A 26304-nucleotide genomic window follows, 5' to 3' on the forward strand; every position below is an offset into this window, starting at 1 on the left:
CTGTGGGAAACAGTCTGACAATGCCGCAAAAGATTAAACAGAGTTGCCATATGACCCAGTAATTCCACTCCTAGGTATAAATCCAAGAGAAATAAAAACACATTTCCAAAGAAAAACCTGTACATCAATGTTCGTATGATCATTATTCATAATAGCCAAAAAGCTGAAACAACCCAAATATCCACCAATTGATGAATAAATAATTAACATGTGGCATATTCATACAACAGAGTATTATTCAGTCACACAAATAATGAAATACTGACACATGCTAAAACATGGATGGAACCATGAAAACATTAAACTAATTGAAAGATGTCAGTCACAAAAGGCCATATAGTCTATAATTTTATTTATAGGAAACATCCACAATAGGTAAATTCATGGAGATGGAAAGTAGAATAGTGATTGCCTACAGCTTGAGTGCGGTACCAGGGAGGGCATAGAAAGTGACCGCTAATGCGTACGAGGTTTCTTTTGGAAATGAGAAAAATGTTCTGAGGTTAATTTTAGTGAGGGTTGTACCATTCTAAGCATAATAAAAACCACTGAATTGTACTATTTTAAATGGATGAATTGTATGTTTTGTGAATTATATTTCAATAATGCTGTTAAAGAATTTAGGAAATCGATCAATATAATTCTTTACATTAATAGCCAAAGCAGAAGTACTGTATGATCATTTTGACTGACATCCAAAGGATTAACATTCCACATTTCTTGATTTAAAACAACAACAACAAATAAAAAGGAACAAGTCTCCCACTAAACCAAGACTAGAGATCACTCCATTGAGAACAATATGGAGCATCTGTCTGAAACTAGTAGCAAACAACATACTTAATGATGAGACTCTAGAACGTTCCCACTCAAGTCAGGACCAACCCAAGGGTTTAGCTTACCATTATTTTATACCATATCTTTGCAGTTCTAGCCAATGCAATAAGACAAGAAAAATAGAAAGGCAGGTATTAGAAAAGAACTAAAATATTCCTGACTTGTGGATTACAGCTCAACATGAAAAATGTCCAAGAGAAGAGAATTAATGGAAATACTATGTGAACTAATTTAAAGAGTTTATTAAAGTTGTAGGTTACAAAATACTTATGTAAAAATGAACACCCCATCAGAAAATAAAATGAGAAGGAAAAATCCCTTTCATAACAGTAATAAAAATTTTAAAAACACAGAAATACGTTCCTTAAGTGTGAGGCTAATTCAAAGAAATGTATATACTCTACATTTTAAACATTACATAAAATAAAACATAAACAAGTGGAAATGTTCACTTGTAGTATTACAATCCAGTGTTTCTGGATTGTAATACTTAAAATTGTAAAGCTATCTGCTATGTACCCACTGGAATGGGTAAAACTAAAGAAGACTGACCATATCAAATGTTGATAAGGAACTGGAACTGGAGAAACTGGAATTCTCATACACTGCTGGTAGAAATGTAAAATGGTTCAACCAATTTGGAAAACAGTTTTTTTAGGTAAGAGGAGGGTATCAAGTTCTAGGCAGTTCTAAATGTTATTACTAAATGTTATTCTTGCGAAAAGTTCAAATGTAGCACAGTATTTTGCAGACGCACCTATAAACAGGATGAGCTTGACAGGAATTCAACAGGTTAAGTGTAGCTAACAGGCAAAGGAGTGTAATTGGCTAAATATAAACATAAATACAAGCAATGGCTAGGCTCCTCTTCAGGGAGACAGAGTTTTGGGTGTGAATCCATCTCCTTTACTTGCTGCAAGTAAATAAAACTACCTTGCTACAGCCACCTGTCCTTGAATAGAGTACCCCCAGAGGCGAACCCTTTGAACTCATGAATAAACTTGAGGACTCAAGATTTGGGACTCTCCTAAAAAGGACTCTCTCGGCCTGGCAGGGACACTTGGTGAAGCAGGGGGCAGACGGCAGGGGCAGTCCGCAGTGGCATCCCATCTAGGGCTGACTCAGCTGCATCTCCACTGGACAGAGATCTGTGTGGAGGAGACTACCACTGGGCGCTCACCCCCGGGGAAAGGCTGCCTGCTCTGCTTCGGCAGGAAGCAGACGGCACCTGAGCCTGTGTCGCTCAGTGTTTTGGAAGGGAGGTAGCCAGCCCCTCTGGTCGTTGTAATTAGTGTTTCTGTTTCCATTTGGCATATAGGGTTGTCAGAAAAGTCATGTCAGTTCTGGTGCATGCTTGGGACACCAGATTCAGGGCCTGACCTAGGTCTAACTCTGAAGGGCTGAGAAAAGCGTGCAGGACAATCCAAGCTGTCCTGGGGGGACAATCTCTGGTCTGGCTGTCTGTCCTGCAGGAGTGGGATTTTGTTCTTTGTAAGTGCATTTGGGTTTCCCTTGTTTGTCTTATATGTAAATGTGCTCAAATTCTACCCTGAATGCAGCCCCTTGGGGTGCATACTCCTGAACTGGATCTGTCTATTTGACTTAAAGAAATTAAGGCCTTACATAAATTAAGAAATATAACAAATGGGTCCACGGTAGGAACCTGCCTGTCTTGTCCAAGGCAGCCTCACTCCAGGCCGGGAGTTTACTATGGATCTGGAAGGACTGCTTTCTAGTATTGTCCTTCAGATCATGTAGAATCATTCGGTTACACATAAGCTTGCTCACCCAGCCCCAGCCTTGCCTCTGTCCAAGGAGTGCACTCTCTGGAGCACCCACCACCAGGGTGGGGCTCCTGCTGGGGAACGGGAACAGCACCCCAGCAGTCTCCTGAACAACGGCGAGGTGCCTGTCACACAGGCCACACCATCTTCCCTGAGGACGAGCGAGTGAGCGTGTGGCTTCCAGTGGAGGTGATCTGGGATGGAAGAGAGGATCCCTTACGCGCAAGGCTGGGCAGCAAAGGTTTGACTGTGGGACTCGGGGGCCAGTCTATGGCAAATGGTGTAAAGATATATGCGTGGGGTTACCTAGAAAGCATTACCAGTTTCACCTATGAACTGTTTGAATAAGACTCCCGCTGCTTCCCTTCCTCTAAAGCAGGGAAGTCTCTGGGCCACACTGGAAGAAGAGTTGTCTTGGGCCACACGTTAAATACACTGCGACACATAATCACAAAAAAATCTCATGATGTTTTAAGTAAGTTTACAACTCTGTGTTGGGCCACATTCATAGCCATCCTGGGCCAGATGTGGCCCGTGGGCCACGGGTTGGACACCCCTGCAAAGGATAAAAATAATTACATGTCACCCCTCTTGAAAGAGTCTCACAAATATAAAGAGATGTTCTATTAACAAGTCAAGGTGAGAGAGCTTTGCTGTCTGTATCCACAAATCTGATGAGGTGCTTCTAAGCTGTGTCCCCTCCTTGGGGAGTGGCCCCCACTCAGCCTGGGCACAGTCCCCTATGTGCTGACTGGCAGTGGAACAGGCTGACCCAGCACTTGCCCTGCTGGAGAGCACTGGGTGGCACAGCCCCATGCTTTGTCACAACAGAGGCAGCCACGGAGGTTTACGGGCAGACACCGCACTGAGGAGAGTGAGCTGCAAGGGAGGCGGGCAGTGAGGCCACACCACCCAGAACCTTCCTCTGAGCATTTTCAATCATGTGAGCCATGACTGTTAAGCCAGACATCCTGGGCCTATCCTCTGCCTCACACAGTGCCTCCTGTGTGGGGGCAGGGAAGGACTGGCCTTGGGGAGGCCTTATCAGCCCATCCTCTCTAGCAGCTCAGAAGCCAGAGATCAGAAAGGAGCCAGGTCGTCACTGCCCGGGAAGAGGTGAGTGCTGTGCGGCCTATGCAGCGCGGCCTATGCAGCGAGAGAAAAGGTGCGACCGGAGAAAGAGGGGAGGCGGGGCAGCGCCTCCTGCAGGCAGCGCCTCATGCCATCGCCACAGTCTCTCCTTCCTTTTCTCTCCTGTTCCATCACAACCTATGCCTGCAGCTGTGTCCCATTTTCACTTTCAGTCTTGAGCTCCTAGTGTTTCCAACCTGGGGGCAAGGGGCAAAGGAGCCACAGTCTGTGAAAGCTGGAAACTGTGGATTACAGAGATCTCATCTCAGGACTTGTCCAAGCGCCTACTGGGCAGTGAGTTTGAGGGGAAAAAGGGGGCAAATGAGCCACAGCCAGGTAGCTTACTTGGTTAAAGCATCATCCTGATACACCAAGGTTGTGGGATCAATTCTTGGGCACATACAAGAATCAACCAATGAATTCATAAATAAGTGGAAAAACAAATTGATGTGTGTGTGTCTCTCTCTCCTCCTTCCTCTCTCTCTCTCTCAAAATCAGTTAAAAAATTGAGAGGGCAAGGGAGGGGGGGAAATGAAGGATATCTGTCGTAGTGTTGACAATAAAAAAATTAAAAGAATTAAATTTTTAAAAGGCTGTGTTTTCTCCTTTTATCCTGATTTTCAGAAGGGCTTTAGTCTCAGAGCTGCAGCTGTGTAGCTGGCTAACTAACTAGAGAATGGTGTTCTAACAGGACGTCTGGTCACAGAGGACCTTGTGCTGGGGTCTGAACAGCATGGCCTCCCGTGTTCAGCCTTACTCTTTACCCTCCTCCTCCTGTGGGTATTCCCCGGGAGTGCTTCCTGCCGTCACAGGAGGGGGTGGGGTTTCTGCGGTGCACTGTCCCCAGTGAGCAGATGCGCAGGCTGTGTCAGGACTTCCTCCCAAGCTGTCCTCCCTCCCCAGACTCAGCTTTTCACTCGGTCACATGGTAACAAGCATCACTGTGCTTGAGGAACCAGGGACACCAACTGGATCTTGCATGGAACTGTCCTATCTGATATCCCTTCCTCTGCTGTGGTTGCTGTGCTTCACCCTCTGGGCTCTCCCTTTCTACATAGTCACTTCTTGCCCAGGTCCTCTCTGTCCTTCAAAGTCCTGGGTAGACTTAGCAGGTGACTAAGTGATTCCTGACTAAAAATCATGGTTTGGTGTCCTGGATCATATAGGAAGAAGATTCAAGTATGACAGCACCTTCCCCCTTCTCTCCCTTGCTGGCATCTCTGTCCTGAAGGAAGCTGTCCCTCTGGGCCATCTTGCTCATTGGATCCCCACCAGAGTGAGTTTATGGGTGGCAGGGTCTCGGCCTCCTTGATTTTACCACTCCTGCCTCACCTCTTATGGTGCATAGCTTCTGTTAGACCAGTGCTCTCTTTATGCGCTCTTGTTCTCTGGAATCACCGTACCTAGGGGACCCCAAGATTTTCATAAATCAGGCAGCCAGAGAATTTTTCTCCTCTAACTCAAAGACATACTCCGTCCATGTTCAGCAGGAAGCAGTTACAGAAGTATGACCTTCATCCACGTTCCCTCAAGAATGTGGAATGAAAAAATCTCCGGGAGGCAGCGGTGGGGGGTAGAGGGGTGGAATTGTTAGAGAGGGCAAGAATCTCAACGGCTGGGCAGTTCTAAATGTTGTTAGTAAGTGTTATTCTTGCTAGATGTTAGTATATTGCAGATGCAGCTGTAAATAGGATGACTTTGCAGAAACTCAACAGGATAAGAATAGTACAGTTAACTGCAAAGAAGAAATCAATGTGTAATTGACTACATGGTGTATATAAGCAATAGCTAAGTCTTTCTTTGGGGAATACAGAGCTTTAGATATGCATCCCATCTCCTTTACTTGCTACAATAAAATTACCTTGTAGTATCACATCTGTTTTTTTAATGTCAACACCCCAAGCTACAAACCCCTTGAGTTCAGTAAGTTTGGCAGTTTCTTTAAAAGTTAAACATACCATATCATCTATCACTCCTCTTCCAGGCACTTAACCAAAAGAGATAAAAGCATGTGTCCATTCAAAAATGTGTATAGGAATGTTCATAGCTGCTTTATCTGTAATAGCCCAAAACTAAAAATAACCTAAATGTTCATCTTGAGGTGAATGGATAAATTGTGGTATATCCATGCAATGGAATTCTATGCCCAATAAAAAGGAATGAAAGATTGATGCATGTAACATCATGGATGAGTCTCCAAATACTATGCAGACTGAAAGAAACCAGACAAAAAAGAATATACACTATATGGTTCTATTTATATAAAAATCTAGAAAAGGCAAACTTACATAAAATGACAAAGAGTAGTACAATGGTAATAAAGGGTAAGAGGTGTAAAAGAAATTTACCAAGGATCATTCAGAAATATCTGAGGCTCCCCTGGTTGGTGTGGCTCAATGGATTGAGTGCCGACCTGTGAACCAAAGGGTCACCAGTTTGATTCCCAGTCAGGGCACGTGCCTGGGCTGCGGGCTGGGTCCCTGGTTGGGGGCGCGCAAGAGGCAACCAGTTAAAGCATCTCTCACACATTGATGTTTCTCTTCCTCTCTTTCTCCCTCCCTTTCCATCTCTCTAAAACTACATAAATAAAAATCTTTAAAAAAAAAGAAATATCTGAGGCTGATGAATATGTTCTTTATCGTTAGTGTGGTGATGGTGTCGTAGGTATATACATATGTCAAACTTACCAAGTAACACTCATTTAAATATGTGCAATTTACCGAGTTTCTATTATATCTGAATAAAATTTAAAATTTATCTGGAAGAACCAAAGAGAAACACACAATTTGTGATTTTACGCAGACTTGTATCCTGCACTTTTGATATCCTAATGACCCTAATGGAGACATCTGAACAATCTAATCACCAAGTACAACATTTGTACTGATACTGTTACAATTTAAAAAGTATAAGATTATCAATGATCAACAATTTATTTTAACAATACTATCATCAAATTACCAATGGCATTTGCATTGAAACTTGACAAATGCCTCTAAAGCCTATGCATAAATAAATAAAAATAGCAAACGAGAATAGCTGGAAAAGAACCAATGAAAAAGAATAAATGAGTAAATACTGATCCCATGAGATTTTGAAATGCACTATCCAGATAGGAAATGGCAGGAAAATACACAGTTCAGGGAAACAAAATGGAAAATCCAGAAAACAGATCCAAGTTTATACAATACTTAAGCATTTAATAAATGTGGCATCTCAAATCAATGAGAATAATTTTTTTTCTATAACTGTCACTGAATAACTGGCTAAATATTTGATGAAGAAAATGGAAATCTTTACCGTCGAACCATATGTTACAATTCCAGATGGATGAAGGATTAAATATACAACTTGAGTTCTGGTAACAAAGTGGCCTAAGCCAATCCAGAACTCCTCCTGCAAACATCTCAAAATACTAGATGAAATGTAATTTTTAAAATTATTTAATGTGTGGCAGATCTCACAAGAAATAAAAGGAAATCCCATGTATAAGAGGAAATAGGAATCTGAAGCCAAAGTGTTAAAGAAATACTAAGGCCGTGGTGATCATGAGGGGAGAGAAGGGGAAAGAAATGCCGGTTATTAGACCTGGAAACAGGCCTTGATGGCCATGTGCGTGGGTTCTGGTCCCCACACACAGATGCACATCGAGGCCTGGGTTCTTACAAGACCAGGAGTTAGAAATGAGATCCTAACATGCCAGGACCCGTGACCAAATCAGACAAGGAATCTGTCTTCACATAAATGTATATTCTAACAAGTGTTACAATAAAAAAAGTGAGAGGATGGGAAGACAGTTAATAAACATAATAAGTAAATTAAATGGTATGTTAGAATCTGACATTATGGGGATAGAAAATAGAGCAAGATAAGGGTGATCAAGTGTGTGGGGCGGGGTGGGAGGAGGAAACAACCACAGACAAGACAGGCACAAATAAGGAAGTTGTTTGAGGATATTAAATAGGAGAGTCAGGGCAGGCCGCACTGAGAAATAACAACTGATCAAAGACTAAGAGGCACTGAGGACGACATCCACTCAGCCAGCTGAGCAGACAGAACCGCCAGGAAGAACAGACTGAGGCTGGGGGACAAGGGCAGAGGCAGGGAGACCAGCCAGGGAGCTGCAGCAGTTATCCCGGCGGCACAAAGGCCTGGACCTTCCGAATGCACCCTCGGGGGAAGGGAGGCTCAACATCTTTGTCCATCAACCTCGGGTGACAACAAAACCCTTGGGTAAAGGGAGAAAAAGTCTTCCGTGGGAAAATGAAAGGTAGGCCTCCTAGAAATGAGAGGCAAAAATGCATATTCCTCATTTGACACAGGAATTTCCCAGATAATTAATTAATGGAAAAATCAGTCCCAAGCCAATGATAACTCTAGGGTATCTGGCAAAATCACTCAGTAGAAGCATTTCCAGAACTAAGACCAGTGGGATTTCCACAAAATCCCCAATAAAGATAAGCTCACAGGCAGACAGGACGAAACACACAAGGAACTCACTCACTAGGAAGAAAAGTCAGCAGACGAAACAAGCAGGAGGCTCGTCCCCGCCATGAAGTGGGGGTCATCCACCAAACTAAAGAGGACTAGGATAAGTTATGTTTAAGACTCTTTACAAGGAAATGATGCTGAGCAAAATAAGCCAGGTATTGAAAAGAATACACTATAATTTCATTGACAGGGAGTTCAAGGACCAGCAAAACAAAATTTATGGTTGGAAGTCAATATGGCAGTTAAAGTGCGTGCATGTGGGGCCGGGGAGGGCGGTTGGGAAGGGCATAACGAGGTCTTACGAAAATACTTTACTTACTGATGACTGAGTTAGTTACACAGGTGAGCGGCCTTTGTTGAACATGCATCCAGGTAAACACGCCAGAGGACAAAGAAGGAACAGATCCCATGTCTTCCGATACCCAGAGGGAAGAGCTGGTGGGGACATTCCCAGGTGTCTTGGAGGGCAGGCAACGTGAAGTCCCCCAGCCAGAGCCTGAGCAGTCTTCTGAGGGAGCCCCAGTGGAAGGAGGGGCTGGGAAAGATATCATTCCAGTTGAGAGCTGCTTCTGGTCGAGATGGGATGGGCGGGTAACACAGATTGGGAAAGTCCTCCGGAAGGAGGTGCATTCCCCTGCAGCAGAGCACATCAGGGCTGAGGATGGTCTTCATGGCCCCACCCCTCGTGTTACAGAAGAAGAGGCCGAGGCCCAGAGAAGCAGATGAACCTCCTCAAAGTCACCTCTGCCCCTCGGTGTTACCAGTTTTCCTTGACAGGGTATGTACGGATTAAAGATGAATGACAACCAGGGAGAGTGGTGCAAAAGCAAGACTCCAGGGCCACACCGCGGAAGACTGTAATCCAGCTCTACCACTTGCTAGCTGGCCCTGCGACGGTGTGACCTTGGGCAAGTTACGTATCCTGCGTGTGCCTCAATTTCTTCACCTGTAAAATGGTGTGTAAAACTTTCTACAAAATGTGTAGCCAACCTATAACCACCTTGTACTACGGCTGAACAGACACCTCCTCTAGGACCCAGTGATTCCACTTCTAAACACACACCCAACAGAAATGCATCCATATGTGCGTCACAGACGCACATGGCCACAGAAGCGTTATTTTTAACAGCTAAAATCTGGAAACAACCCAAATGTCCCCCATAAATGGAACAAACAAATAAATGTGTACATGAACATCATAGGGCGCTATAAAGCAATGGGAACGAATAAAACTATGACGACCTACGGGTAAATACCACAAATTGACTACTGAGCTAAAGAAGCCAGAATATGATTCAATTTATGTAAGTTCAAAACCAGTCAAAACCGCTGTATGGTGGGCAGGGAATGCGGTGACTGGAAGGGGACACAGGGCAGCTGCTGGGGTGCCAGTCTGTTCCTGATGCGGGTGCTGGTCGTGCAGGCGTGGTCACGTGGTGAGGTGTCTGGGAGCTGTACGCTTACGATTCACGGACTCTTCTGTATGCATGTTACTCTTCAAGAGAGTTTACTGTATACGCCATGGCTGGGGTGGCTCAATGGACTGAGTGCCAGCCTGGGAACCAAGGGGTCGCTGGTTTGATTCCTAGTCTAGGCATGTGCCTGGGTTGTGAGCCAGGTCTCCAGCTGGGGGCGATGGGAGGCAACAGATCAAGGCACTTCTCATGCATCGACATTTCCCTCCCCCTCTTTCTTCTTCCCTTCCCCTCTCTCTACAAATAAATAACTATTTTTTCAAGTTTATGAATAATAAGAGAATCTACCTCATAAGGCTGTTATGAGAACTAAACGAAGTGATGCCTGGAAAGTGTACAGCACAGAGCACGTGACGGGGAGGGAGCTATAGAAGCGGATGCTGACAGAAGCCCGAAGGTGCAGACGAGCACTTCGGCTCCGGGCCCCCTTCTTCCGCCCTCCCTCCGCCGCTGCCGAGCCCCTCCGCAGAGAAATGCAAGGGCTCCTCCCACTCCCCATCCTGCATCACATACCAAGCTGGTCTTGAGCACAGCTCTCAGGAAGATAAAACAGTGAATGCCCAGAGCAGATAATACGCCCAAGGAGCCGGGTTCCTCCCCAGGGACTCTGAAGCTGGACATGAGCTCTCATCCATACCCTTAATACGGATATCTTGGTATTTCCAAAATGAGCCAAAATGCCGCGCTCTCTGAGCTTGATTTGAGAAACTTCCTATGGATCAGAAAAACCCATACTTGCTTTTCACTTTCACTGGATCATATTCTTCTGCAGAGATCTTTGATTTAAAAACAAAAAACAAAAAAAAAACCCCAGCTGTCAAACCCTAGTTCCAACAATAAACAGGGTGAGAAATACAAGGGAATAACGCCCAGACCCTTCTTCTCTAGCATCTCTGCATATCAGGGTGGCAGATCTGCCCAACAATGTGGGTTACAAAGGATTGATTTCTGTGGATTGGAGTGAGGAGCGATTTCCTCCCTCGGGGCAGCTGGGAAGGCCGAGCACTTTCTCACCGTGAATTCTCTCCGGCTCTGAACTACGAAGTGAGACAGGGCTGGGTCTGGGAATAAAGAGTTGGCTGAGATCAACCTGCCCACCTCTGAGGTCTGGCTTCGAGCAGAGGAAACAAGTTGGCCGCAGGACTCCGAGCAAGGGGGCTGGTGTCCAACAGCCCTGCCCTGCGGCGCCCAACCCAAAGGTACTTTCATGTTTCAGATGCCAAATTCTGTATCTGTAAACACAATGTGTTTCCTTTTTCATGCTGAGGTTGGGCTGTTATTGTTCGGCGCTTTCTGCACCGGCCCAAGTGGAATCAGGGCGCTCAGGGAAGTGGCTGTGGGGAGTCCTCATTTCTCAGTGCCACAAAGACGTGGCCTGGGGTCAGGGGCCCAGCTTCTCAGGTGGAAAAACCTCGTGTGGGGGGCGGGGGGGGCCTGAGCCAAGCAGGTCACGTCTGGGGGCAGCCTGGAGCTCTCCCAGCCCAGGGCACTCCCACAGGAACTTCGGGGGGGACGCTCCCAGGGAGATCACTCCTTCCAGGGAGCTGTGGTCTCTAGACAACCTTGCACCGAGGAAAACAAAAACACCGTGACAGAACAAACGCAGGAGAAGCACGAAGTGAACCAGACTCCAATTCTCCCATGATACAGGAGCCAAATCAAACACCCGCTCCAAGACCCTCAGTTCCTCCCTAGTGTCCTGGGCACTTGGCAAATTTCCTCACTCTGGGGGCCCACCCATGTTTATGATGATGCAAGTATCCGTCCCTCCACATGACAACCTCCCAGATGAGAGCATGCCCCTCCTGCCGGCGGCAGCCACGTCACACCTCTCCGCATGCCAGAGCCAACCGAGCCACCTGGCCACTGACCGCTCCAGAAACATCCGCTTGCAGGGTACATCCTTGTCTGCTGGCTGGGGCAGCAGGGGAAAGTCTTCGGAGACAGAAAATGACATATGGTTTTCATCTCTTAGGCTAATTCTGAATAAGTAGTAATGGCTGCCTAGGGTATTATATTGAGAAGGATTCCAATGCCCGAAGACCATTTCTGGACTTAAGGGAGGAAAAAAAAAAAAAAAAAGAGTGCTGTGATTGATTAGCAATGTCTGCCCTGATTTCAGACTGGGGAGTGGCGGCACACCTACGAAGTACTCACCACGGCCGCTCCAAGCACTGGCCGCTCCAAGCACTGGCCGCTCCAAGCACTGACACCGGTCATGCGGCAGGCGGGACGTGGGCATCGTTTGAGGACCTCAAATGTGGAACACAGTGCAACACACAGGGCCCCAGAAACTAAAAGAGATATCTCATTTCCTTGTTACCTGGGACTCAGTTATTCAGATCCAGCCCCTTTAAAGATCCCTGGGGTCTTGCACACTGTCTAACACAGGTGCGGAGCCTCTGGAACAGGTAAAAATGGGGCATGACAACCCACAGTCTCTCATCTGTAGGCAGAAGAGGACTGGAGGAAAAATCTAGAAAATCTACCAATAGCACCAGGCAAGGAGCGGGTACGGATGAGCCCTCAACTAGAACACAACCGTCTGAGGAGGCCGGACACCTTGCACAGGCTGGTCCCGAGTGCCCCGCAGACACAGGTCTCCAGCAAGGTCTTCTCAGGCACTAGCTGAGGCCGGAAGGCTCGGTTACAGTTGATATAATGAACTACAGTGTTACTTTCTGCCTTCCAAGGCTCTCACCCAACAAATTTTCTCTGACCTCTGGAAAGCCACCCCTTTAAAAAGCCTGGAAGTCTACCATACATACAGACACCGTCCTCCTGGGTCGTCTTTACAGGCATAAATGCACTGCCATGTGAATTCGCTTCCACTGAACTGTAGCTACTACACTAATCCCAGTGGCAGAAGGATCAGTGACCTGTGGGGGCGACCTGAACACAGGAAAAGGCAGAGCACACGTCCCCATTTCTTGGCCGAACTCCTGGACACCTGTCCCCTCCGATGACCTCCCCTCGTTCTCCGAGGGCCGGCAGACGCCTCTGACAAAAATGTCCATCGCCAAGGAGGCCTGGGACAGGCACCGAAGTGCCAGGAGGGGCAGGCTCTGAGGAGAAGCACTTCTCACCTCATCCATCACCGGACCACAGTCTCTCCTCCCCGTCAGCGGGTAGAACTGGCACAAAATGATTTAGCCGGGGCTGAACACACACCTAGCTAAGGTCTCCCAGAAGTGGGGGATGGGACGGGAGCATTATCTCTTCAGGCCACAGACTGACAACTGAAATGGGTCTCTGCCTTCAGACATGAGGGCGTGCGAGGGCGTGGGGGGGGGGCACATAAATTACACAACATTTCAAAGGCAGCTTAAAATTTAATTCTGAGGTTACGATAGAGGTGCATCTTTGGAATAAGGGCATGGGAATGCAATGCTGAGCTCGCCGTGCTGTGCTGCACCAGGGAAACCTCAGGACAGCCGTCAGCACGAAGGCCGAGAGCCCCGCATCTGGGGGACTGTCCCGGGCAGCTCACTTATTTCAGGCGCTATTCAAAAACACCGCACCTCGGAGCTGGTTATAATAGGACACGGCTTTCACACTGATCGGCCTTCCAAACAAGCACTGCCGATCCCTCCGCGCCCTGCGGAGGCAGCGGTGTCTGTCACTGAATAAGCCAAGATGTGCCCTGCAGACCTGTCCGCACTTAATTCAGTCCATGTAAAGACTGCCCTTTGGTGGCGGGGACATCTGTTTTTGAAAAGCTTCCGTTCCTTGTGGCAATCTGATTAATTGAAACAAAGCACATATAAAGTACCTAGTACAATAGCTGGCATTAAGTAGGGGTCTGTAGTCTGTTTTCAGGATGCAACCTGACAACCACCGCGAACTAACACTCTAGACTCTGCAGCTCCCCAGCCGCGCCAGGCAATGCCACACCTTGTGGCTGTGTGTGTCTTTCCAGACGACAGGCAAACTGCTGGGGACTGCTTTGCAAGTGTTAGGTTTAAATCCTGACGGTTTCATAAACCCTCCTACACCTCAGGTCTCCCACCAATTTAAGGCACCGCAGAAATCCAAGGTATGATTATTGTTTCTAAAAGAAAGAAAAAAAATACTGGCTCATGGAATATCCATACTTGTGCTTTGACAGATAAGGCTGTTTTATAATCCAGTTCCCTAGAGAGCCGTTTATTTTGGGGAGGCCAGTGTGCATAGCAGAAACTATAGAAGCCATCAAGATAACACGAAAACCAACCCAGTGGACTTTTGAAGTGTAAACATAAAAGTCTATTAAGAATACAATGTTGGTTTAATCCCAAGACAAAAAATCTACTTAATGAAAAGCACAACTCATCTCAAGAAGGAAATATCGATACCAGCTGTGAGCAGAAAATGAGGGGATTCCTTCCAGGGAACATTTGAATTTCAACCCACTGCCTTTCCAATATTTTCTCTGGACATGAAGTCTCAAATACTTTTCCGAGGATCTCATTTTTCTACAGGAGGAGGAGGTCAGAGAGAAGACTGGGCAGGGCCGGAGCAGAGCTTGGCAGGGCCTGGAAGCGCAGCGACCCACCCCGCGAGGATTGCCCGACGCCACTCTGTTCCTCTTCTCTGCACACGGGAGGGAGCCGTCTCCCTGCCCACCGGGCGCTAAGGAGAACTCCCGTGAGACCCTCACTCCAGCTGCTACGGGACCATCAGAGATAAATGACAGCCCTGTGCTGCTGATGCACAAAAGCTGCCCCCACCAGCACCACGCTGGTGACCAGGACATGCCACTAAACTCCTCTCTTTAGGAACAACACGTCTTTGCTACTGACTGGATCCCCCCCGCCCCCCCCCCCCCCCCCCGCCCCCCAGTATGCTCCGGAGAAGCGAGGGGAATCCAATCATCAGGGAGAAAGGAGAAGGCCTTGATTCAAGAGGATTTTCTGATTACGACCTCTGCTCTCCCACCTTTGAGAGAGGTCACAAGCCCTGGAGTGAAAGCAGGCTGCGCCATCAGCAATGCCTGTGCACGCCGAGCACCCACACGAGAGAGTACTGAAACCCTTCCCGCTGATGTCCCTAACCCCCAGCTCCCACCAGGCCTGATGACTAAAATACAGGACAACTTAGTACTTACAATCTCATATTTAAGCACGTATAAACACAGTAACATATAATAATAGGACACAGTATTAGGTAACATAACACAGGAACCACCTGTAGTTCTATCAAGAAGTAACAGGTTGGGCCAACTTTTCTCCTATTCATGGATGTGTAACTGCTGTTCATCCACCCATCCATCCATCCATCCTCCATCCTGCTATACTATGGGTTGGGGGGGCAGCACGGAGGATGCAACACAAGCATAAACATCAGGTTGGAGTTCTAGCTCCACCACCTACCAGCTATATGTAGTACTAATAGCTAGAAGTAGCCTTTGGGTTAACCGTGACTGTCTCTAGGTTATGGCTTCCTCATCTGTAAAATAAAAACAATAACAGTGCCTGTTATTAGCATAGCCATAATGATTAAATGACTAAATGAATGTGAGCGCTTGGCAAAAAATAAGCCCTTGGGAGTTAATCATCACAATGACAATAATTATAATAATTACCATGACTATAAAAACATCCACTGATGTACAGCTATGTGCCAGACTCTGTACTAGGCAGCAAACCATGAGAACCTTCTGATTTTGCCGGAGTCTTTAGTGGGGCATTGGATTTCTCATGGCAACACCACCGATACATCCTCCTCTTGCTGGGGATGATGGTAGGCCCAAACGCTCGAGCCATTTGCAGCATGAAAAACTCCCTCACAAAGCCATGTTTAAACAATTACGGGCATCATGTTGCAGGTACCCATGACCAGAGGAGGCCGGCCTAGCACAGCGCTCATCTTGCAGAGATGTCTTTTGTGTGGGTTTTGGGTTTCAGCTGGGCAATGCAACACCATAGAGTGAGTCGCAAAACGAGTTTTCACAAGCTCACCCTGTCACAAACCAGGCAGGGGTTCACACTGACACCCCCACAGTACGATTAAACAGCATGCTTAGTCAGGCACTAAATACTAACACAGCTCCGACGTCAGAGGGACACTGATTAAAACTGATGTCAATAATTTACGAAACACAATATGGTCTTCAGATGCTCTTTTGGGGGTGCGGGGGGGAAGGAAGGGGGAAAAGGGCCTAGCAACCCAGGTGGTTTAAAACTGTTCATGCATTTTCCCTTGAATGTACACCCCCCCCCCACCATGCATGGATGCTTCTTTACACCATGAATGTAAATGCACATGTGTATAAAAGCATGTGAATACTGCTGATACATATGGGCGGAAGAAAGTATTTAGTTATTCCACTGAGAGCTGTCGAGGCTGTAACATTATACGTAGTCTTGTCTTTCATATTGTTTTGAGGGTTTGTTTTTTTTTTCCGGGAGAAATCCAAAATTGCATTTAAAATAAAATTGGGTTTTACAGAAGTTCACATTTATTCCATAGAGAATTCAACCTTGAAACGACACCAAAAAGAAAGCTTGACCAAAGGAAACCTATAGGATATACGCATTTCTTAGTAATCTGAAAGTATCCTGGCCCTATATAGAAGAGCCATTTAGTGAAATAGTAGCAAGATTCCTTTTAGAGTTTTAGGAATTGGGGTTAACCTGGGGAAGGATCCCATTTCAGTCTATTCTTAATCGTGTCTCATTTTATAAAGGCAAAGACAGAATAGCACTGTGACAGTGTGTTATTTTTATCAAGACCGATTTTTGGAATAAAATAGATATATACTTCTTTACTCTGCCTTAGTTGTAAATAATCTGGGTAGCTTGACTTTATATGTCAACAGTGTGAAATTCACAAGATGGGATTATGTTGGGGGGGAAAAATCTGAGCCGCTGATAGTACAAAAGTTAGTGTTTGAAGGATTTATTAATGCTTTTTCCTAGCACAGTGCCCTGTAGTGTCTCAGAACACCTGTCAAATACTAACTCATTCATGTATCTCCACTACGGGGCCTTTTCATAAAAACCTCGACCTTTAATTGTAAATCACTTTTAAATTGTCTTTGCTGGCTTTCTCTTTTGCAGAATGATGGAAAAATCACTAAGACTTCAACTCAGACTATGGGGAAACTTCAAACCAACTTTCCCATCTGTGTCTACAAGGTATCAGAACATCTATTCAAAAAGGAAACTATAAATAACTTTAACATAGTCGAATTGGCTTTGCTTTTATAAGATGACTGAGTAATTGGCAAAATTTAAAGATTCTTTAACTACTGAGAATTAAAGTAAGTTCAGTAAAAAAACAGAAAATATTGTTAGCCTATTATTTGTCATGTAGATTATGTACTTATTAGGCCTAATTAAACTTTTTGAGCAAAAAGGCTTACTAATTACATTAGTTAATATGTTGATTGCTCAATTTGGCCTAAAAAAAAAAACAGTCAATCCAATTTGTGCATAGTTAGTGCTTTAATCAAAATACAAAATCCTCAATGACAGAGGTTATTTCAAGTGCATAACCATTATTACAGCAAATGTGGGTTATGTCTTCACAGTGACAAGGGAAGATAGGGGTGGCTGATGAATCTGAACAACTCTAACACTGAGGAATCTTCAAACCAGTAAAATGTCACCACAAAGTCCAGTTTATCTGCCTCAATGTATTCACTCGCATTAGTCCAATTAGGCCCTGCTGGTGACAATTCAAAGGTATCTTTCATATGCACATACAAACTAAAACTGATAGCAAAACCCTGGGAGGCCCTTGGAATGTCAATACAGGGTTTTTACGCACAAAAGGAAGAAAAGAAAAGAGGAAAGAGAGAAAAGGGGAAGAGATGGGAAAAACCAACGTTTCTGAAGAAATTGACCAGATCAAAGGAATTTTATTCTCAAAGAGCACTAATTCCGGCTATAACTACTATCTCACTGGGGAATCCTGCAAAGTCTCTTCAAACTGGCGACCGGTTCCTTCTCTTCCAGGAGGGAGGAGAACAATTAGGTCTGCAAAATCGGGACACACTGAGTGCAAAAATGGAGGCCCCGCCACGCAACAGGAGGCCTTGCTGGGCCTCAGCGCGACCCGGCTCTCCAAGACATGTTTTCCATTCGATTGCTCAAAAGTCTGCATCCGCAGTCATGAGGCACAAACTATTCGACAACAACATGACACAATTAATCAGAACCAGACCTCAAAACGTGTGTTTGTGGGGACCAGCAAACTTTGCAATGTGCCTCAGAGGGCGAAGCAATTGAAGAGACTCACACTGGCTGTTTCGGGGGTGGAGAGAGGCGGGGGGGAAAAATCTATACGTTCACAAAAGATGCACACCAAATGGCACTTTACAAACGAAATAATTTCCATTAAAACAAAATGAGGGATTTGGAAATTTACCTCTCATACTGGAAAAGTAAAGTACTGTCTTACTATCTGCCCCCTCCTTCCCTCACCCCCAACCCGGTCGTGGGGGGCGGGGGGGGAACTGGTGTCTGAAAGTTTCTATAGCAGCAAAACTGTGCAATGCAGAAATAGAACGTATCCATTTTTTCAAGCCTCCTTTTTGACACAACGTATTCTCGCCAGTGCCGGTTTTATCAGTTTTCTCTTTCAGGAACTGAAACCCCATTAAAAAGCGAGAATCTGGACCCTTGGTTAATTCAAAACTGTTTAATTTCACCAAACTCTGACACTAACAAAAAATTCTAGTTTACTTCTTTTTTGAACCAGAACTGAATGAGTGTAAAATAGCTACCGAACTCTTCTTTGTAATCTGCAGATAGTAATTTAAATCACATCATTCTTTTGCTAACACAAACACGCTGTCCAAAAGAAAAAAATAATTTTTTTTCAAACCATAAACGACAATTCGTCGGGTAGAGAACTGGCCCCAAACTGCAAATCCCTCTGCCATCTCCCAAGGGATTTACGGTTGTGGGGCTGGAACTTCCCGGGAACCCGGCCGGGATCCCCAACTGCGCGCCCAGCTGCAGCCCTAGGAACGGGGGGAGGGGTGGGGCGGAGATGGTTCCCGGGGTCCCGCCAAACTACGGGTGAGGCAATGAGTGTTTGCATTTGGCTCCGAGGTTAGAGGGACCAGTCGGCAAATTTTCTGAAAAACCCTCTCCCCGTGGCATTTCTCGCGCTTCTTCTTGGCTTCACAGAGCGCACTAGGGGCAAACCCGAGGGTCCACGGCCAGCTCCACGCGAGCGAGTGGTCGTGCTCTCTGCCCTCTCTGGTCCACGATATCCCGGCACGCACCTCCCACCATTCCCGCGGCGTTACCGCAATGGACGATCCTCCGTGCAGCTGCCGCTGACGCTCCAGGGAACTCGTGGCTGCGAGGCCCGGGAGCAGCCCACCCGCGTCCCCGCCCGCTGCCCGCCGCCCGCCGCCCGCAGCCCCGCGGCGCTCCACTCACCCACACACTCGTTGGCCTCGCGGGCTGTGGCGCGCTGCCAGGGCCGGTCGTAGTGAAAGGGCTTGCAGCGGTCGCACTCGGGGCCGGCCGTGTTGTGCCTGCAGTCGCACACCAGGCTGTCGTCGCGGTCACGCACGCAACGGGCCGCGTGTCCGTTGCACTTGCAGCGGCCGCCCACCTGCAGGTCGGACACTGCATAGAAGTACGAGTCGCGCGCCAGCTCCGAGTCGTCCTCGTTCTCGTCGCCGAATGTGTGCAGGCGGCTGAAAGCCACGCGGATGTCGGTGGCCGTGACCCAGTCCTGCAGCACCGGCGAGTTGTCGAAGTCGTGTGCCGAGGGCCGCCCGTCCAGCGTGCTGAAGGCGATGAGGCCGCCCGAGAGCGGGCGCATGTCCGTGTGCGAGTCAGTACACACGGCCTCCTGCTCGTTCTGCTTGGTGATGGGCGCGCGATGTGGCCGGTTGTACATCTTGCGGCACTGCGTGGAGTAGAACTGGAAGGGCACCCACGTGCGCCCGTAGTCCATGGACTTGTAGATGGCCATGGACTCGGGCCGTGGAGAGCAGAACTGCAGGCTCACGTAAGTCACCTCGAACTTCTTGCCGAGCGACAGCGTGAGCGTGACGTTGTGCGGAAACTGCAGGTAGTTCTCCGACTGCCAACACGTCAGGTTGTGCGGGTTGTTGAGATCCGTGAGGAAGGCAGGTGGGTGCGCCTTCTTGGGGTCCGACGCGTTGCAGAGGTGGCAGGAGCGCAGCCGCTCCTCGCCGCGCTCGCTCACCACGCAGTAGCGCGCCGGGGGCCTGCCGCAGGTGCTGGACACGCGCACGTCCTTGCCGAAGGCCGCGTTGACAAAGTCAGGGATGCAGCGGCGGGGGTGGCCGTTCTCATCCGAGCAGGGGTCCGGCTGCGCCGCCTGGCCCGCGAACATGCTGAGCCCGGGCCCGCCGCGCACCGCGCCCACCAGGCACGCCACCGCCGCCAGCGCTGCCAGCGCCTCCCACACTGCGCGCATCATGCTGCGTCCAGCTTGCCCCGTCCCCGCCGCGCCGAGGAGTCGGTCCGCCCGCCGCAGAAGGCGCCTGCGGAGAAAGGGGAGCTGCACTCAGCCAGCCCGCCCCGCAACCTCCATCCCCCGCGGGGCAGAGAGCCGCGGCGCGGGCGAACGCCCGGCTTCTCCAGCACTAACCCCGCGCCCGATTGCCCGCCTCGCAGAGGAAGGCGAATCCGGAGCCCCCAAGCAAGAATCGCCCGCGCTTCTCCCCGGCCGAGCGGAGAACCGGGGCCACGGGCTAACGCTCGGCTTCCCAGCCACCACCGCCTCCACGCCGCCCGAGGGGCATGCCCGCGCCCGTCTGCCCGTCCGCAGCCAGCCCAGCCCGCCTAGCACCCAAGTCTCGGGTGCAGAAGAGCGTGAGGGCCTCCAACCCCGCACGACCCGCGCCCCTTTCTCCCGCACCCTGTGGATCCCTCTCCGGTGCCCCAGATCGCGTCCCCGCTGGAGACTCCGCACTCGGGACTTTACCTCTGGAGAGGGCAAAAGAGAAAGAAAAGTTTGCCCGCCCTGGCCCCGGCCGGGGAGCCCGCACGCCGGACGGCTAGAGCCTCTCACTCGCAGCTAGCAGACGCGTCCTGCCTCAGCGCGGGCTTGCCAGCTCCATGCCCGGCGCGGCCGCCGCTACCCAGCCCCGGCCCCGGCTCGGCCGCTGCCGCCGCCTCTCCCTCCCGAGTGACGAGGCGGCCGCCCGTCTCCCGCCGCGGTCCGAGTGCTGCCCAGCCCGCGCCCGGGGCGCACACACACTCACGCTCGCTGGCGCTTACTCACACACACGCACGCACGCCTCGGAAGGCTCCGCCGCTGCCGCCGCCGCCGCTCGAGCGGGGAGTGGGGGGCGGAGGGGAGCGCGGGGGCGGGGGGCGGGACCGCCGGGCGGGGCGCCGGCCAATAACGTCGGCGAGCAACCGCCCGCTCGCGAGCAAAGTTTTCACCCCGGGAAAGAAGAAAGTTAAACGGAACCGGCCTGGGACGCGGCGAGAGCCGAGAACGCGAGCGGGTGGGAACCCGGGAGCCCGAGAAAGCAAAGCAAAGACAAAGAGAAAGCTAGAAGAGCGCCCGGGGAAACCCCGGAGAGGGGGCTGGGCCCGCGCGCACCCCTTGGAGGGAGGAGGGGCGGCCGGGGACTGTCAGCCTCGCCCCGGCCCCGCGCTGCCCCGGGAGCCTCGCAGGTTTCCGCCGGCCCCACGCCTCTGGTAGCGCGCGGGCGGGGGGTGGGGTGGGGGAGGGGACGATTTTCTCTCTCCTGGTCCCATCCAAACACATCTGTGTTTGTTTTCATTGCTGCGCTGAGGTCGGGCCTTCCTCTAACCCAGCCTGATGGCCCCAGTGGCACCGCGTACAGCGCGGTGCTCCTCTCGGCAAACAGCCCGGGGTCAGAAGGAAGAGGAGGACGAAACCTCTGCCTGCCCACCACTCTTGCCCGAAGCCCCTGGCGTGTGGCGAGAACGGCCTGCCCCTCCGTCACCCCTCCACCCCCACCCAACACGCACACACGCAGTTGCGACTGTGCGGTTGGGCCTGCGGGGAACGTAGCTCCTTTCTTGCCGGGGGAGCCGAGGTGGGCAGGAAGAGATGCCGGACAGCACCTGGGCACTGGCCAGCGCCCCTCTAGAGAGGTCTGCGGAGCCTCAGGCAGGGAGAGGCCCAGCCTCCCCGGACCCCCTGGGGCAGGCTCCTCGTACTTCTCCCCGGCCCGGGTTTTTAAGGGTGCTGTACCCTAGCCTACCGCGCGGGAGCCCCACAGCAGCTCTACGAAGCAGGTACGAACTCCTGGTTGCAGAGGAGGACACTGAGGTCTCAGGAGGAGAAGAAACTTGCCCAAATCTCCCATCCAGTAAACATCAATTCCAAGACCAAAGACCTGGGCTCCTTCCTCTCCTCACGTTTGCCAAGTGGATATTCCCACGCCATTACAGTCTAATGGAACATCCTCGGGCCCACCCAGCTTCCCTCTCTTGCCTCATTCTCTGCCACCTTAAAAAAGACTGAGGACAGTGACAGCACCTTTGGCCATCTTGCAGCAGCAGCCAAAGGGCTTTGGAGAAAGAAAGGCACTGGGCTGAGAGTTTGGAACTAAATTTCTGTTGGTTTATTTGTTACTAGTAACAGATCTGGATTGAAAGCCCTGGGTCCTGGTTCTGGCCCAACAGCTGACTTGCTGCATTAGCTCCATTAAGTGCTTCGTTTTGTCTTATTGCCATTTTCATAAACTCTGAGACTCCAGGAAGGGGCCTCAGGGCTGCTCTGGCCCAGCTCGGTCTTGGAAGCGGCCTTCCCGGGCGTCCCTGGGAGACAGCCCCCCAGGCCAGCCCTCCAGACACGGGAGCTCGCCCCGCCCCGCGGGAAATACGTCCGGCGGAGCAGGGCTGCCTGGGCTCATCCTCTCCCCTGGGGAGGCACCTTAGCTTTGCCTTCTTGTGCCACTACCACTCTACACTGGTTATTTATGCCTTACCTTGTGGCAGGGAGGATTTCAGGTGACTTACAAGGGTACTTAAAGCATGGCAAAATAACATAAATTAGAAGGTGAGCCGAAAGGAGATAAACAAAATGTTTAACCACTGTGGACTGTGAAATTCCAATGGTATGAAAGGCAGCCTAGCAGTTAGGAGCACATACTTTGGAGCCAGAGTGTGACACTGGCAAGTTTTGCAACTTTCTGTGCCTTGTTTTCCTCATTTCCAAAAAGGGTACAATAATATCTACAAGGTAACCTATGAATATTATAACATATATACATATTGTACTTACGTAATCTATATGAATATACTTTCACATACCTGTATATGTAAATATACATAAAGCCAGGCACATAGTAAGTGGAGGTAGAAGCATTTGTTCTTAGTATTAAATTACTAAATCTTTATAGAGATTTTAAATTATTTAAATTATAAAGTGAGAAAAGCAAATTATATAACACTACTTTTATTTTTTTAAGGAGTATGCATACAAAGATAGTATTGTTAATTGTGGTTATCTCAATCCAGAGGGTCAGATTAGAGGCGCTTTTTATTTATTTTTGCATGTATGTTCTCTATTTTGTATAGTAAAATAAGAAGGAAAGCTAAGAGAAAAAAGAAAAACCAAGAGGGAAGACCAAATAGAGATGGGAATAAAACTAAAATGCATCCTGGAATGCCCTATTCCCGCCTGTGGGTGGGCCACAAATCTGTCCCTACGCTTTCCTCTCCCCCGGACGCCCACCCAGCAGCCAAAATGAAAAGGAGCCCATGTCAGTTACACAATCCCCTGTGTCCATGAGATAAAAAGACCTATTACTCAGGAGAATTACAACGACTCTTAGTACTCAACTCGAACAGGAATTTCTCCTGGGCGGCCTCATAAAGGCAGCTCCGTGTGAGGTGAGGAGCCATCGGCCTCAACAGCATCCCCCTAAGAGTCACGGCAGCGGCTCTGGGGCGGTCCTGGGGATAACCCGCAGCACAAGCTGATGGCGGCCCACCGAACACAGGGCAAGACACGCGGACCAGGCGAGGGCTGCAGGAGGCACATCAGAGCGTCCCACTGGTCGGGCGGGGCAGCAGGTTCGCCCCGCACTCCCCGGAGCGCAGCCTGAAGAAGCCAGCTGGGCTCAGGCCATTCTGGAGGGGCACTGGGGGAGGCAGCTTTCCACCTGCACTGTGGCGCCTTCGGCCTAAGCGCATCTCCTTTGGTCGTTCCTGGTGAGCAGGACTGCCTCGCCTTCATCTTGGGGGCCTGAAGCGCCCTGGGACGCAGCAGAGCCTGTCCACCTCCATTCAAGCCCACCTCCCTGTCACTCGTACAGCTGGCCTGACGCCAACGCCCCACAGCGGCCCTGACCGAGGTTCTGCCTCTTCCAATTTTGGAAATCAGCCGTCCATCATGCCTTCGTTTTATGTCTTCTAGGCTAAATACTCCTAAAGGTTTCTCAGAGGACATTGTTTTTTCACTACCCTGCGCACTCCCCCAGTGCCCTCTAATTTGTCAGTGTCCCTTCCGAAAGCATACTACCTTGTGAGGGGACAAATGAAAAAAACAGATGTCCAAGTGTCATGAGAGCTTCTCAAAGTAGGGGTTATAAATACACACCCGCAAAGGCATGTCAGGCTCTAAGCAGCAGGATCCATTGTACAAACTGGAGTTCAAAACACAACATTGTGGCTGTTGGGTGAGAAAGCAAAATTCCCAGGTGTTTCTGCGAGGAATGTGTCGGGAGGGGGAGCCACCCTCCTTGGCACCCAGCCTCACCTGGGGCCCGCGGATCACCCTAGGAAGAGGAGAACGTAGCAGTTACAAGAAAAAAGTATCCAGAATAGGAAGAAAACAGGAGACTCAGGTGTCCTAGAAACCACCAGGCAAGTTCACGGAAGCGGGGGGGGGGGGGGGGGGGGGGCAGTGAGCAGGGTCACATGCTTTCAAGGTCAAGATAAGATCTGAAAGGAGTCCTTTGGATTAAGCTACGAGGAAATCACCGGTGACCTTGACTGGCAGTGGCCGAGGAGTGATAAGGACAGAAGCCAGACCCCCTCGGGTTATGGAGTGAATGGGAGGTGAGAAAGTGGAAGATAGTGCGTGTAGACAACTTTCAAGAAGTGTGAAAACAAGTGGTTGGGAAGAGATAGGGTGAGAGCAGCAATAGGGTGATAGATAGGGTGACGCGGGATTGAGGGAAGACCGGGATTTTTATTGTTGTTTATAAGATAAGGCTATTTAAACACGCCTAAATGCTGATAGGAAGGAGCAGAAGGAGAAAAGCTGAAGACAGATAAAACCAGCCTTGTAAAACCTGTGGTCAGGTGGTCTGGAAGTTTCTCCAGTTACAAGGGAGTAGGAAGTGGCACCCCCTGCTGAGAGTGAGGGAGCAGCTGGGAGCTCTGGAGGTCTGAGAACAGGGGAGAAGGCTTGACTGGGTCATTACAGAAAAGAGGATAATGTTTGCAGGGCAGATAAAGGTCCTATTGAAGTTGGTGACTATCGATGAGAAAGAATGCAAACCAGCAGAGTCGCTGGGCTCCCCTCCCCCCAGAAGTGTTCAACGGCCCCCTGTGTAGACCTAGAAAAAGCAGAACAGTGGGATTAATCTAGAGTTGAGGATTTGTTCCAAGAGGTAGGACAGGAGGACAAGGGGAAGAGGGGGGCCGACGTGACGGACCATGGAGGCGAAGCTAAAGAGAGAAGGACGGGAAGACAGCACGCAGACAGAAGAGGAAATAACGATGCCAGGGGTCTAGGGCTCTGCCGCTGAACGCGACGGCCAGCAACCACACATAGCTGTTTCCATTTCAGCTTGACTGAATTAAAGTTAAATAAAATTTAAAGCTCAATTCCTCAAGTGCCCCTGATTTGGATAGTGCCAATAAAGAACACTTCTACCATTACAGAAGGTTTATTGGACAGAGCTGGTGCAGAGGATTCAGGAAAATGGAAGAAGAAATGTGGTGGGAAATAACATAGGAGACTGTGGTCCCAAGCCAGATGTCTGAATGGAGGATTCCAGAGTGGGGCGGCTCTGGGTGGGGCCAGGCCACTGAGGGGAAGCGGGGAGGGATGCTTCTGCCGGTCAGCGGCAGTGAAGGTGACAGGGGAGAAGGAGGTCGAGGTACTCCAGGGGCTGTGCGCCCGGGCACTGCCGACACTCCAGACCAACCTCAGGGCTTGGGGCAGAGAAGAAGGCTGAACCAGGTGCTGGTGTCTTCAAAGAAAGGGAAGTGACCTAGATCAGCGATTTTCAAACTGGTGTCCCGCAGCACACTGGTGTGCCTCAAGAATTCTTAAAACATGCAATACCTGAAGGCCGGCAGAGCATCGGTGAACAGGGTGAGGATGCAGGGACGGGCACATCCCAGGGACAGGGGCACCGCATGGCACAGGCTAATGGTTTGTGGGGAAAGAGGACAGGAAGAGAGTAAGGGCTCAGAAGAAATGAGATGACCGAGGGTCCTTCCCGTGGGACTTGACTGAGAGTTTTACTCTTTCCATCAAGCGTTTACATAATGCTTGCTCTGGGCCAAGTGCTCTTCTAAGGACTGTATCAATCGCTAACTCATAGTACTCATAACACCCTTGTGAGGTAAGTAGTATTAGCTCCATCTCACAGAGGAGGAAACTGAGACACAGAGAAGGAATTGGCTGAAGACGACATCGCGGGTAAGTGGAGGAGCAGAGATCTG

General features: G+C 49.4%; 1 protein-coding gene across 1 annotated transcript in view; it reads right to left on the reverse strand.

Moving 5' to 3' along the window:
- NTN1 (netrin 1) overlaps positions 1-20761 on the reverse strand; it is a 172342-nt gene extending 151581 nt beyond the window's left edge. Inside the window, exons 1-2 of the mRNA XM_054571254.1 lie at positions 20621-20761; positions 19096-20177 (exon numbers count right to left, since the gene is read on the reverse strand). Coding sequence (XP_054427229.1) covers positions 19096-20113 — 1018 coding nt within the window. The 5' untranslated portion in view covers positions 20114-20177; positions 20621-20761. The remainder of the gene's footprint in view (positions 1-19095; positions 20178-20620) is intronic.
- Between the last annotated feature and the right edge of the window lie 5543 nt (positions 20762-26304).

This window comes from Pteronotus mesoamericanus, unplaced genomic scaffold (genome assembly GCF_021234165.1).
Source record: "Pteronotus mesoamericanus isolate MK-2021 breed Mesoamerican mustached bat unplaced genomic scaffold, CSHL_Meso_final contig_22, whole genome shotgun sequence".
Lineage (NCBI taxonomy): Eukaryota > Metazoa > Chordata > Mammalia > Chiroptera > Mormoopidae > Pteronotus > Pteronotus mesoamericanus.